A 15054-nucleotide genomic window follows, 5' to 3' on the forward strand; every position below is an offset into this window, starting at 1 on the left:
TAATATCTTAAAGTCTGTAATAGGCAAATATGTTGAAAGTATAGAAGGAATAAAAAGAGTCACGGACTTCCTACAAACTAAAACTGCAAAAGAACAACTCCCCGTATTGACATGACGTCCGTCAGCGGACACATCTCAAAGAAAAGAAGGGGTCTCCGCTCCGCCGGAGGAGGAGAGGAAACGCCAGAAATACAAAATATTCTTATCTTGTGTCCTCAGGGGATGCCCCGTTCTCTTAACTAAAATCATAAAGAGAAAAGCAGAAAAAAAAAGTGAACGGACCGGTTATTTGTAGAATTATCGTATCACTGAATCACATATCACTAGGGATGACGAATATTTGAAGAGCGGTTATTACGTAACCAATATCAAAAAGTCACAAATACAAGTGATTAATACTTTTCAAAGAGGGGTGTGATTCAAATCCTTGATACGATCTTACTGATGATATTTCGATTACAGGTTTTGGATCACGATAGAAAGTAACAATCGATACGATATCACTGAAATTTGCAGGAGCGGTGACTTCACTGGAAAGTAACAATCGATACGATCTGTCCAATGGAAGCTCTCGAAAGAAATCTGTGATTGGATTGAAAAGTGAACGGACCGGTTATTGGAATTATCGTATCGTATCATTGAATTGCATATCACTGAAATTTATCGGAGGTGTGATTTCACAGGAAATTGCGAGGCTTCACTGGAAAGTGCGAAGTCACCGCTCCACTTTACGGGAGTGACCGATATTCGTATTTGATGATGCACTATTCCATACGGATCATTTTTAATTGCTCGTGACATGATTGACTTTGATTATATGTATTCTGTTTGCTGCTGACGCTATCTATTGGTAGAATATAGGACTAAAGTAAACATTTTAAAGAAATGACATATATTTTTAACTCACCTTTTTCAGAAAATGGTTCACTCTAATAAATAAATTGAATAAATAGTTTTTAGGAAGAAAAAATTTAAGAAGTAAGCTGAAACAGATAAATTTATTCAATCACACGTTACTTAAATTAGTAAATTAAGTATTAATTACAATTAATAAATTTTATATTTAATATTAAGTAATACTTTTTGATTAATAATATGATTGAAATAACAGATATTTGGAACGCATATTTAAAAATAACAATAGCAATATTATTTGTTATCCAAAAAATCGTGGATTATGCATCTCTACATATCAATAAAAGTGGAGCTATCACAGAAAAGTGTTCATAATTGTGAAGTCACCGCTATGCTTAATGATAACTGCTGTTCTTGACTTTCCGATATTCGCATTTGAAATGCTTTATCCCATGACGATCATTTCTAATTGCCTGTGACATGACTCTCTAATGGCATATATTCTATTCACTATGCAGGTGCCATCTTTTGGCAAAATATAGAACTAAAAATAAAATTTTAAAGAAATAACTTTTTTAAAAATTCATCTTTTCAGAAAATGGTTTATTCCAATAAATAAATTAAATCAATAGTTTCGAGAAAAATTTAAAATTCAAAAGTAAGCTGAAATAGATAAATTATTTCAATCATACGTTACTTAAAACAGTAAATTAAGTATTAATTACAATTAATAAATTTTATATTTAATAATAATTAACAAATTTTGATTAATAATATGATTGAAATAACTGATATTAGGAACGAATATTTAAAAATAACAACAGAAAAAGTATTTGTTATTCAAAAACTCGCGGAATTTGCATCTCTAGTTGTAAATAGACATAGCGGGTCACATTTGCAAATCAGCCAATCACAAGTACGATGACATTACTCATATATGTATTGAGATAATTTCCGAAGATTGGTTTGTTCAATAAGAATTCAATTTTTCATCATTTACCTAATAATATTTTACATCCCCAGGGTTTCTTTTCTTTTAAATTTCAAGCAAAACACTTAGATTAATTTTTTACTTTTAAAATTGCCACGCATATATTAAACACATGCCGTTTGGTACATTAACTGTAACCGCAACCGTAACCATCTGCAATTAAAAAGGCGGGAGATCAGCTGTTTACTATTGTCAAAATAACGTTCAGCAAATTTTTAGTTTGTTAAACATGTTATATTAAATACTTAACTTAAATATTCAACACTTTTTGAGAAATAAGCTAGCTTACATAGAAATTTAATCGGTATGAGCTTTTTTTTATTAACTAAAGAATTGTTCCATTACTATGACTTGAATTTTGTGTGTCGAAACTTTTTTATTTGAAAGCATGTCCTATTTTTATTTAGTGTTATTTCCCCATTTCAAGAATTAATTTATCATGCATTTCGTAGAATTAGTTACTTATTTAAATTTTTTTCATCTCTTATTTAGACACATTAATTAATTTTATACTAATTATGATGGCTGCATATTGCATGGGATTTTTTTTTTTTTTTTTTTTTTTTTTTGCAAGAAATTGTATATATATGATTTACATCTTATGTTTTATGAATAAAGAGTTTATTTCTGCTTCATCAATGTTGGCTATGTTTTTCAGTGTAAAGAAAAGTATTCATGCTTTATTTATTATCATTGAATTGTAGAGATGATGCAGAATTTATTCATTATAATTTTATCCATTTAAGGCAGTAAATGCTTGCAAAAATGTATCTGTTCTATATTTGTGTTTTAGAATTTTGAAAAGAAAATGTTCTCATTCCTTCTTTTAAATTGGAAGGAATTGGTTAATTAATTTAGGCAGTCTTAAATTTTCTTGAAAGACATTAATAAGTATATACACATTATTTTCCATTCTGCAGAAACTAAAATTTTGTATTTAAATCATTTATTTGCAGTAATGTTCAGTCAGTTCAATTTAGTTTCTTAATTCTTGATGAAATTAGATCTTTTAAACATATAGGATTATATATATATATTTTTTTTATTTACAAGCAGAAATTTAAAAAGTAGCAATTTTGTCATATTTTACTTACTTCATATTTTCAATTTCTATTCATATCCAGTGAAAGAATATGTACTACAGTTGAATTTATTTATATTCTTAGATACTTATTGTTCTAATATAATTAATTATTATAATTTCTAGAATATATACTTTTTGTTGTTTTTTCCATTTTTTTTTTTTTTTTCAAAAAATACACTTAAGAAATTCTATCAACTGTTCTATTTTTTAAAGTTAATCAGATCAGAAGCAATTTTTATAGTAGTGTTTTGCACCCTCTTTTTTTCATATTATAATTATTTTTCTGTATAGATGTGGAGAGCATATAATCATAATAAGGGGGAAACAAGGTAGCCCTTGTATTATGACCATCTCAAGGATGGCCATGGTACAAAGCAGAATTTCCTTTGTATGTTATTTACTTCACATTCCCATTTCTAAATATTTAGGCATGCAACAATGCTCTCCTTCCTGTGGTCAGAAAACTTGCTAACCTTTTTCATCATTTGATTTGAAGGCACCTTACTTTGATAGTTATATTAAAACAAAGTTATTAATTACTGTTATTGATGTATTCTAAGAAAAATTGCATTTGGAACTTGCTCTTGTTTCAGGATACAAACATGTAAAATTTCAAAAATAAATAAAAAAAATTTAATCTTGCTTTGTAAAAATTTTTTTTGTTAAGGTTAATCATCAAACGATTTGTATCACAACAATAAAGTTTTGTATTTTATTTCACCTGAATTCTTCATTTTGTGTGTCTTACAGTTAAAGAACATGAGAGGTAATAAATCCCCTTTCCCTTAATATATAAATTTTGTTTTGCTAAATTCTAGATCATAAATAAAGAGAAATTTTTTTTTATGTAAGTATGAACCCTTTTTAAAAATGCTATTATTTCAAATAATGTTAAATTGTTACTTCTGTTCTTTGCTTTTTACACTCTTTAAAATCATATTGCATTTTAACTAGTACATGAGTATCCTCGTATGTTGAATATACATACCGGGATATAAATTTTTTTTTTCCAGATTTGAATGGCAACCCTGTTTATAACAGGATGTGTATCATTATTAAGAGTTCTTAAAAGTGCTTATTTTTTTATTCAAGTACTTATATTTTCTTTCTGTTGGGTGAGGGAATCCCTTATGCTAGATTTACCTGATTACAGACTGTTTTTCTTTGCTATGCCGGATCTTTCTGCGAATCTGGATGTTAGTGGGAAAAGTTTTATCTCAAGTTAGAGAAATACTGATTGAATAAGGAACATATATCCCTTTCATTTATTAGGCTCCCCACCTTTTGCTTGTTTAGACATGGAGAAAAGTCCTTTCCTCTCAGAGATGAATTTATGTATTCACGTAAAAGCTCTAGTTTTGATTTTTAACAATGAATTGGTTTTTCTCTACACATCATTACTTCTTTGAAGAATATTTGTTACTGGTATGTAAGTATAAGAGAAAAAGAAATTTAATCACCAGAAAGTGGAAACTTTCTTTTTCGTCCAATCTTCCTGGTTCAAATCTCCGTATAAAACATTTTTGTAAATGTCTGTGAATGATAAAACACAAAAAAACTTTGAGTTGAATTTTCTTTCTTTGAAATGCCAAATTTGCAGATTTCTATCAAATTTTGAAAGAAATCCATTTCCATTGTTTATTTATTTATATTTGTTTATCCAAGTACAGGTGAATACAACTTCAAAGCAATAACAACACTGGTAATATTTAATGCACAATTTTAGCATCTAGTTGAACATTTATCAGTCTTTCTGCTTGCATGCATGTAAATATCAAAACAGAGAAACACAATAATTTAGATAAATGAAATTTGATCAGTAATCTTGTTTTTAAAAATTGTAGCGCTATCGTAAATTTTGAGTTCAATTGGCCGACGAAAATGTTATGAAGCATATTTGTTGCTCTCCCTCTTGTTTTTTTTTTAATACTATACTAGACCTATGAAAATAAAATATGTTTGTACTCTTGACTTTCATAGCCTTGCCCAAGGTTCCCACTTTTTATTGTGGAAGGAGAGGTAATGATATCTTTCTTAGAATATATGCAATGAAGTATTGGACATTTTCAGCTGGTTTATATGTGCTGCAGAGCGTATTAAACCATTTTTTTTAAATGTGTCTGAGTGATTACACACCCAGAAGGAAATTGTCTTTGATGCATGATATATTTATAAATTAATAAAACTGTTATTGTATACTTTAAAAGAAAGTTTAAGAAGAAAATTTATTTTCATTGTCCGACCCATATATTATGAAGCATATTTCTTGCACCCCCCCCTTTTTTTAATTCTATACTAGACTTCTGAAAATAAAATATGTTTGTACTCTTGACATTCATAGCCTTGCTGAAGGTTTTTTCTTTTTATGCTAGAAGGAGATGTGATAATATCTTTCTTAGAGAGTATACAATGAAGAATTGGACATTTTCAGCTGGTTTACATGTGTTGCAGAGCGTATTAAATCAATTTTTCAAATGTGTCTGAGTGATTTCAACCCTAGAATGATCCTGGCTTTTTCTGGCCTAAATAGCTGAAGGTCCTTATATTTATAAATTATTGTATTCTTTAAAAGAAAGTTTTATGTGTTAAAATTTTTTTCTGTAATTGCTAATGTCAATATAATTTTTCAATTACTGCGGAATAGAGAAGGTAATACTGGAATAAGAGGGAACAAATTATTGTAAGTCTTACATTTCACAAAAGAAATATCCAATAGTTTTATGCTTTTCTAGCGTGTTTGTCTTTAGCTTATTTAAAAATCCCTTGGAATGCAAAATGAATTCATCTCCAATAAATTTTGCATTGCTAAGAAATTATGTTTTACTGAGAACAAGTAAAAAAAAAAATGCCAGTTTCTGTATTGCACTTTCATCAGAAAGGATTTTTAGAAAAATCCAGACTTCATAAAGTTCATTGATTTCTTGGTCAAATTTTCTTTACACAGTTTTGATTTTAATGTCTGGAAAATGAGAATGAACTAGCTGTTTTTATCCATTAATTGAATAATCATAAATAATAATAAAAAACTACAGAGTTTTAAAAATTAATTTCATTCTTTCTCATGAAAAATCATCTGTTGAACGAAAATTCAGCATTAATAACTGCATTGATTTGGAAAATTTAAATGAAAAATATTTCGCAACAATCAATCTTATGACTACATAAAGCAGTCTGGCAGAATCCACTCAGTAGTCATTAATAAAAAAAGTTGAGAATTTTAGAATTAAGCTCATTTAAAATATTGAATTTTTTTGTGGATGGTAAAAGAAATAGTCAGTGGCATAAAGTTAGAATCTGATTTCCTGATCTCTTCATGATGAAAGAAATTTCTCTTACAAAAGGAAAATGCTGAAATTGAATATAAAACTAATTCACTTGTTTGGCAAGCTAGAAAACTTTTATTACTAATAAATTCTAATGAGTTGGAAAAGGTTTTTTTTTTTTTTTTTTTTTTTTTTTAAGAAAATTGACTTTAATAAAATGTGCTTGAATTTTATATTCTAGTTTTGTTTGCTTATATTCTTAACCTTTTTTTTGAGGAATTGGAATATTAATGAGGTAGGAATATAACTTTTTTTTTACTTATGGAATTACACAACTGTTAATTGTATAATTTAAGACGCGGTGAAAGTCATTTAATAAAATTTTACAAATGAAATTTGCATTAAAAAATGCTTTAAATAGCTGAGTTTCAATGTATGTAAAAAAATATATATATTTGATATTTACTGGTAATATTCTTTGTTTGTATTTCTATAAAATTATGCATTTACTTAGTCAATGGCTAACTTAATGAATTTCATCGAATTCATAGTTACATATATTGTTGAAAAATATACATTATGAATGGTTAGTTCTTAATTTTTTAAGATAAGATTAGTCTATGCAACCCATTTAAGACTGCAAATAAAATTACTAAATAGAGTGAGTTACTGCAGGAGGAAATTATACTTTCCATCCCAGCTATGCTGAATCTTATTTATTGCATATACAAATATACTTAATTTTTGCAGTAATTTCTCTGTTACAAATTATAGGATTAATTTAACATTCCACTGGTGGATGTAATTATTTTAGATTTTGTATGCTTTTAAGAAATATCAAACAAGATCATTTAATTTTTAATTTAACCTTTTTCACTGAATTTCTTCATTAACCAAACTTTATTTATTGGTTTGCTTCCTGTCTTAATGGATGGGAAAATTCATAAATGTTTGAAAATGTACCTAATAATTTTTAGCTTTTAATAAATACATACCAAACTGAAATACCCATTTTGCTCCTTATATTTTTCAGTTGTTTTGAACTTGTAATTTCTTTTCAATATTAATAGGACTATTGATGTAATCAGTATATTTAGGTATGAACAATTAAAGAATATTGCTGAACTTACTATAATTTTTTTAATGATTTTCTACTCTTAAATTTGAAGAAAACGGAACGGACCGTGAACAAAACATATATAAACATTTCATTGTTTGATTAAATGGATGTGTTAAAATTTGAAGTAATAAAAGTTGTTTTGTTTTTTAGAAATTAATATAATACAAAATGTACTGTAAATATGGAAATAAAAATGTTATTTGAGGGATGGTCATTAAAATCCAAAGAAGGGTTGAATTAATTTGTACTAATATTGTAATTTTAAATCTTTTTGAAAAGGTGATATCTGCTATTGTATTTTTAATCTGTGAAATATTTGCCTTAGTTATTTGTACAAAATTTGTGTATTGAATTTTTTGAAATTAGATATATTCTGCATGTTTAAAGTATAAAAAGTTAACTTTTTTCAACTATATGCTAATTTTTAGAGGAAAAGATATAAATGAAATAATAGCTGTATTTTAAAATTTATGAAGTATGGAAATAACTAGCTTGAAAAATAAGATTTTTTGTAATTTATCTTATGGTGGGAATTTTCCATTGTGGAAAGAAAGTAGTTCTTCCTTGCCCACTTTATCTTTGCAATAACATGTTTGCCCACTTTATCTGGCAAAATTGTTAAATGGCAGATAAATATTTCATAGAAAGAAAATAAGGGCCCAGGTCCCAAATTTCTTCCCTGTCTGACTCTCAGCAGAAAATGAACATGTTTGTTGTAGCTACATTCAAAAGCAGACTAAGAAATGTCAATAATCATACCAATGAAAGACCTGTTAACAATGTGTCTGAAATAGCCACAAAATTCCATTAATATTGTAGAAATATTTGCTTAAATTGTATATTTATTTTAATTTACTGACTTTTCCTAATACTTATTCTCTTATATACTGAACATGAAATAATTTTCCCACTTCGGAGGGCTTTAGAATGAAGGCCATTAGTCCAAATGAGATGAAATTTGAGCTACAGATTATTGAAATGATGTGCTTAACATTTACTAAACAAAAAATTTTTACATGAAAATCCACCAATAAATGGCAATGTAAATACACTTTAAAACATTTAATATGCTTTCTAAATGTTAAATAACACACACACACACACACAAAATGTAGCATTAAAACTAAACAAGATGTTCTTCTTCATGTTCAACAATGTGCTCTAATCACAGAACCATATTTGCCACATCTGACTGGAATAAATCTGATAGATTTTCAAGAACACAGTGCCAAATATTGTCCATCAGATCTAGCACAGATGCTGCTTTTCACGGACCAACATGTTTTTGTCCACCATGGTCTTTTAGGAAACTTAACAACCAAAAGTTGCACGGTGTGAAATCCAGTGCACAAAGAAACCATATAAATGGAAAATGATGACTAATCACTCACGATTCTGTGAAATGCAGTTGTAGTAATTGTTTTCCTGATGATGTGAGGATATGTATTATACTATATAAAAATAATGTGATAATAAATAATGTTGTTACATCTTTTTATTTTCTTTGTCTTGGTTTTATTATTTGAAAATTATAGTTATTTCATGGCCATTTCTGTACTTACAGCATTTGTTCATCTTTTTAATTGATAAATACTGAAGTAAAATGAATAGCTATGTTTAAACACGAATTGCTAGTAACTTTTTTTTTGTTCATTCTTGATTTATTTATATTATATGCAGTAATATTTCTATTAGTCCAATCACAGTGTTTTGCTTGAATTTTTTCCTCCTCTTTGCCATCTTTATGTTTTACCAAACCTTTCAATGATACAATATGGAAGAATCTAAAAGGTTTGGAACTAAATAAGAGTTTCATTACATATTCTTTTAAAATAAAAATGAAAAATATACTCCATTCATATTAAATAAATTAATAGGAATTTTTCTTACAATTTTTTATATTTGTATTGCTTAAATGTATTATCAGGTTCATGAGATTGTTCTTCGTAGTTTATTTTTAGTTTAGAATATTATCAAACTTTTCTTGTTAAATTTAGTTTCTGTAATATTTTTCATTAATCTTTTGCATCTGAATTTATATGATTCATGACATCATAAACTGAATTTTAATTTTTCAGAATCATTTCTTTGATTAAGAAATTCTTCATTCAGACATTCTTCCATTTCTTTCTTATTTCTCATATCAAAATATTTAATTTCTGTCAGAATAATGGCTTGCTAATTTTGTCTTTAAAGGTTCTGAATTGCTTTGAAAATGACAGTAGTGAGAGTAGCTGCAGTATTCAGAGTGCGAATTGAAAGCAAGCTTTAAAAATTGCATGATTTTTCTTTTGCTGTTGTTTTAGAGTTCTTGATTTCAGAGTTTACCGATACATATGTTAACTATTTATCTATGTACGTATTAAGCTATAATTGAATTTTATAAGTTTAAATTATCAAATTAAATAGTTTTCAGTATTTATGTGTTGTTGCCTCCTGTTACTGCAAATATATCAAACTGAATTCGTCTATTTTTTATTATGTCACAATTTGTATAAATTCTGGCATTTTATAAAATGAAAATGCATAGTAAATATTTTAATTTTACTGAAATTATAGTGTCTAACAAATCCTTAAAAACAATAAGCTTTTTAAAAGTATATCATCTTTATTAGTTGCTTTGTTAATAGTTTTTCATAAACATTGAAAATTTCTATGTACTGAACAAATTTCTCTTTCCAGGGAAGCCTATTGCCTTGAAAAGAAAGTTAAGAAATAGAAGATATAGACTGATATTTACAAAAGGTAAACTGATTTTTCATTTGGCATACTTTCAGTGAATAGGACTGAGCCTAGTTTTTGTTTTCATGTAAGTTGGGGGGAGGGTGTTATTTTGCAACTGTATAATCTACTTATACAGTTAAACTTATAATTGGTAGATGTGGAATGCATCTCAGTTTTTTTTTATGTACATTGTTTGATTTTATTTAGTAGAAGTTTATATTTTATTCTAAAAGGAATAAGTATAATTTATAGGATCGCTAATTTCAAATTTATGCCTTCTTGTTCGAATTTGCTTACATAAATGCCATATTCTCATATTTTCCAAATGCTCTCTATTTAAATTTTAACATAAATAAATTTACACATGCAAAAGTTCTGTTTATAAAGTATGTTTAGAAGAAGAATGACATGTCAGTTTCTTAAACTGGAAGTATGCCTTAAACTTATTCACTTAATGATGTAAAAAATTACTGACTTCTCTTGTTTCGTTTGTTTAATCATAGATTTAAAGACACAGGCTTCTAACTGAAGATGGCTTCCAAAAAAGATTGGAATATTGGAGATTTGGTTTGGGCAAAGATGAAGGGTTTTCCTTTTTGGCCAGCCAAGATAGTAGAACATCCCACACATCAAAAATCTATTCCTAAAAAGGCACGTCATTATGTATTCTTTTTTGGAAGTCTAAATTATGGATGGATACAAGATGAAAATATTGTACGTCATTCTGAAGAAATGCTACAGTCTACTTCCAGTAAGAAAAAATCTGCCCTTTTAAAAATTGCAATAAAACAAATAATTGAAGAAGCACCCAAACAACCTAAATCACTAGTCAAAGAAAATGAATCTCCTGAAGTATTGACAAGTGGTACTGAAAAGGAAACTGCTAAAGTAGAAAGAAAGAAAGTGAAAACTGAAAGCCTAGAGCAAATCACTGAAGATGCCCCCAAACAAGTTAAATCACTAGTCAAAGAAAATGAATCTCCTGAAGTATTGACAAGTGGTACTGAAAAGGAAACTGCTAATGTAGAAAGAAAGAGAGTAAAAACTGAAAGCCTAGAGCAAATCACTGAAGATGCCCCCAAACAAGTTAAATCACTGGTCAAAGAAAATGAATCACCTGAAGTATTGACAAGTGGTACTGAAAAGAAAATTGCTATAGTTCAAAGAAAGAAAGTGAAAATTGAAAACCAGGAAGAAATCACAGAAGAAGTACCCAAACAAGCTAAATCACTAGTCAAAGGAAATAAATCTCCTGAAGTATTGACAAGTGGTACTGAAAAGAAAATTGCTAAAGTACAAAGAAAGAAAGTGAAAACTGAAAGCCTAGAGCAAATCACTGAAGATGCCCCCAAACAAGTTAAATCACTAGTCAAAGAAAATGAATCTCCTGAAGTATTGACAAGTGGTACTGAAAAGGAAACTGCTAATGTACAAAGAAAGAAAGTGAAAACTGAAAGCCTAGAGCAAATCACTGAAGATGCCCCCAAACAAGTTAAATCACTGGTCAAAGAAAATGAATCACCTGAAGTATTGACAAGTGGTACTGAAAAGAAAATTGCTATAGTTCAAAGAAAGAAAGTGAAAATTGAAAACCAGGAAGAAATCACAGAAGAAGTACCCAAACAAGCTAAATCACTAGTCAAAGGAAATAAATCTCCTGAAGTATTGACAAGTGGTACTGAAAAGAAAATTGTTAAAGTACAAAGAAAGAAAGTGAAAACTGAAAGCCTAGAGCAAATCACTGAAGATGCCCCCAAACAAGTTAAATCACTAGTCAAAGAAAATGAATCTCCTGAAGTATTGACAAGTGGTACTGAAAAGGAAACTGCTAATGTAGAAAGAAAGAGAGTAAAAACTGAAAGCCTAGAGCAAATCACTGAAGATGCCCCCAAACAAGTTAAATCACTGGTCAAAGAAAATGAATCACCTGAAGTATTGACAAGTGGTACTGAAAAGAAAATTGCTATAGTTCAAAGAAAGAAAGTGAAAATTGAAAACCAGGAAGAAATCACAGAAGAAGTACCCAAACAAGCTAAATCACTAGTCAAAGGAAATAAATCTCCTGAAGTATTGACAAGTGGTACTGAAAAGAAAATTGCTAAAGTACAAAGAAAGAAAGTGAAAACTGAAAGCCTAGAGCAAATCACTGAAGATGCCCCCAAACAAGTTAAATCACTAGTCAAAGAAAATGAATCTCCTGAAGTATTGACAAGTGGTACTGAAAAGGAAACTGCTAATGTACAAAGAAAGAAAGTGAAAACTGAAAGCCTAGAGCAAATCACTGAAGATGCCCCCAAACAAGTTAAATCACTGGTCAAAGAAAATGAATCACCTGAAGTATTGACAAGTGGTACTGAAAAGAAAATTGCTATAGTTCAAAGAAAGAAAGTGAAAATTGAAAACCAGGAAGAAATCACAGAAGAAGTACCCAAACAAGCTAAATCACTAGTCAAAGGAAATAAATCTCCTGAAGTATTGACAAGTGGTACTGAAAAGAAAATTGTTAAAGTACAAAGAAAGAAAGTGAAAACTGAAAGCCTAGAGCAAATCACTGAAGATGCCCCCAAACAAGTTAAATCACTAGTCAAAGAAAATGCATCTCCTGAAGTATTGACAAGTGGTACTGAAAAGGAAACTGCTAATGTACAAAGAAAGAAAGTGAAAACTGAAAGCCTAGAGAAAATCACTGAAGATGCCCCCAAACAAGTTAAATCACTGGTCAAAGAAAATGAATCACCTGAAGTATTGACAAGTGGTACTGAAAAGAAAATTGCTATAGTTCAAAGAAAGAAAGTGAAAATTGAAAACCAGGAAGAAATCACAGAAGAAGTACCCAAACAAGCTAAATCACTAGTCAAAAGAAATAAATCTCCTGAAGTATTGACAAGTGGTACTGAAAAGAAAATTGCTAAAGTACAAAGAAAGAAAGTGAAGACTGAAAGCCAGGAACGAATCACTGACGTAGCACCCAAACAAGCTAAATCACTAGTCAATGAATCTCCTGAAGTATTGACAAGTGGTACTAAAAAGAAAATTGCTAAAGTACAAAGAAAGAAAGTGAAAACTGACAGACAGAAACAAATAACTAAAGAAGCACCCAAACAAGCTAAATCACTAGTCAAAGAAAATGAATCTCCTGAAATATTGACGAGTGGTACTCAAAAGAAAATTGCTAAAGTACAAAGAAAGAAAGTGAAAACTGAAAACCAGGATGTTCCAAAGAGGGTTTTACCTAAACGACTCTGTACGGATAGACCAGAATATGAAAGAACATCTCCTCAGAAGTTAACTGATGGGCCTACTGTCGATTTCTCTGAATTAATTAATAATACACCTCCTAATTTAAACTATAAGCGTATAGCTGTTATCAGACCATTAGATAAGTATTCTCCTTCAGGAATTACCAGCAGTGAATTTCAGCCATTTCCTACTTTTGATTTACATGAACCCAATGAAGCCATAAAAGCAAAAAATGTCATACCATCGCATAAGAAGATAGGATTTATTGGTCTCGGAATGATGGGTCAAAGGCTTGTTAAAAATCTGCTTACTTCCAATCACAAGGTCACAGTTTGGAATCGAACCCCTGAGAAATGTGTAGAATTTGCTAAAGTTGGAGCTGAGATTGCACAGACTCCAAGTGATGTGGCTGAAAATTGTGACATAATTTTTTGCTGTGTTTCTGGTCCTGAGGCCTCAAAAAGCGTGGTTTTTGGAAAATGTGGCATTCTGTCAGGTCTTGAAAAGTCTCCACCTGGATCAAAAAGTTATGTTGAAATGACTGCATTGGATCCAACTACATCAATAAACAATGCAGAAGCTATAAATAGTGCAGGTGGAAGATATCTTGAAGCTCCATTTAGTGGATCTAGAGAAACCGTAGAAGATGGAAGTCTAATAATTTTGTGTGCAGGGGAAAAGAAAGTTTTTGTCTCTTGTTACAGTTGCTTTGTTACCTTTTCAAAAAAGGTATCTTATCTTGGCTCTGATGTTGGCACAGCTTCTAAGATGAATCTGATTTATAGTACATTAGTGGGAGTATCATCTGTTGCCTTGGCAGAAGCCATGGCACTTGTTGAGCGTTGCAATCTTTCTCAGCTCGACTTCTTAGAAATTATGGAACTTGGACCAATATGTTCACCTCTTCTTATAGAAAAAGGGCTAGCCATAATATCACGTATCTTTAAAACTAATACTTCTCTTAAGTATCAACAAAAAGATATAACTTTGGCTCTTACACTGGATAATGACCGTGGACAGCCAATGTCAGTCACGACAGCAGCAAATGAAGTGTTCCAACGTGCTAAACTTCGAAATTATTCTGACCATGATGTATCTGCTGTTTACATGGGAACTAAGTATTAGTGTCAGTTCATTGTTTTGCTATACTATGTTACATTCCTGAAGGACAAATATGTTTTTTTTTTATCCCAATTCATTGTAAAATGTTATAAAAGATTTCATAATCCATTAAAGATATCATTCATACAATTTTATTTTCAATTTAATTGTGTCTTTTTATTATTTAGTTTAAAACTTTTATATTTTCATTTTATCATCATTGCTCATTTTATATTCTGAAACCAGAACAGCTTAATTATTAAATATATTGAATAATAATAATAATAAAGCACCTTATTTCTTAAAGTTTGATTTTTAATGTTTATTGAATTTTGATTAAGAATTTACGTACATGGTTTGCAAAATTAGTCCATGCATTGTTCTGAGCTGAAGAAAAGACCTTTAATTCTCACTTATAAATTATTTTATTGCATATATATGAACCCCCCCCCACCTTGGATGCAGGTACAGAAAGAATAAAATTGTAGTATAAAATGTGCTTATATAATTCATAAACTATTGCTATTAATGAATTATGGAAGTTTTGGATACAACAAATCATAAACTTGTGGTATAAAATCAATGTTTTTTGCTTCTTGCCACTTTCTATTTGTATTTTCCATTCTTTATGCTTGTTGCTGCTGCAAAAGAAAATCAATATTCTAAATACTTAGTA

At 29.3% G+C, this 15054-nt stretch overlaps 1 protein-coding gene across 1 annotated transcript; it reads left to right on the forward strand.

Annotated features, from left to right (window-relative positions):
- The first annotated feature begins 2014 nt into the window (after nucleotides 1–2014).
- Nucleotides 2015–14457, forward strand: LOC129961044 (MYND-type zinc finger-containing chromatin reader ZMYND8-like). The gene is made up of 3 exons (XM_056074840.1): nucleotides 2015–2150; nucleotides 9996–10058; nucleotides 10541–14457. The coding sequence occupies exon 3, from the start codon at nucleotides 10569–10571 to the stop codon at nucleotides 14400–14402; it is 3834 nt and encodes a 1277-aa protein (XP_055930815.1). The 5' UTR covers nucleotides 2015–2150; nucleotides 9996–10058; nucleotides 10541–10568; the 3' UTR covers nucleotides 14403–14457.
- The last annotated feature ends 597 nt before the right edge of the window (nucleotides 14458–15054 follow it).

The sequence above is a fragment of the Argiope bruennichi genome, chromosome X2 (assembly GCF_947563725.1).
Source record: "Argiope bruennichi chromosome X2, qqArgBrue1.1, whole genome shotgun sequence".
NCBI classification, from domain to species: Eukaryota; Metazoa; Arthropoda; class Arachnida; order Araneae; family Araneidae; genus Argiope; species Argiope bruennichi.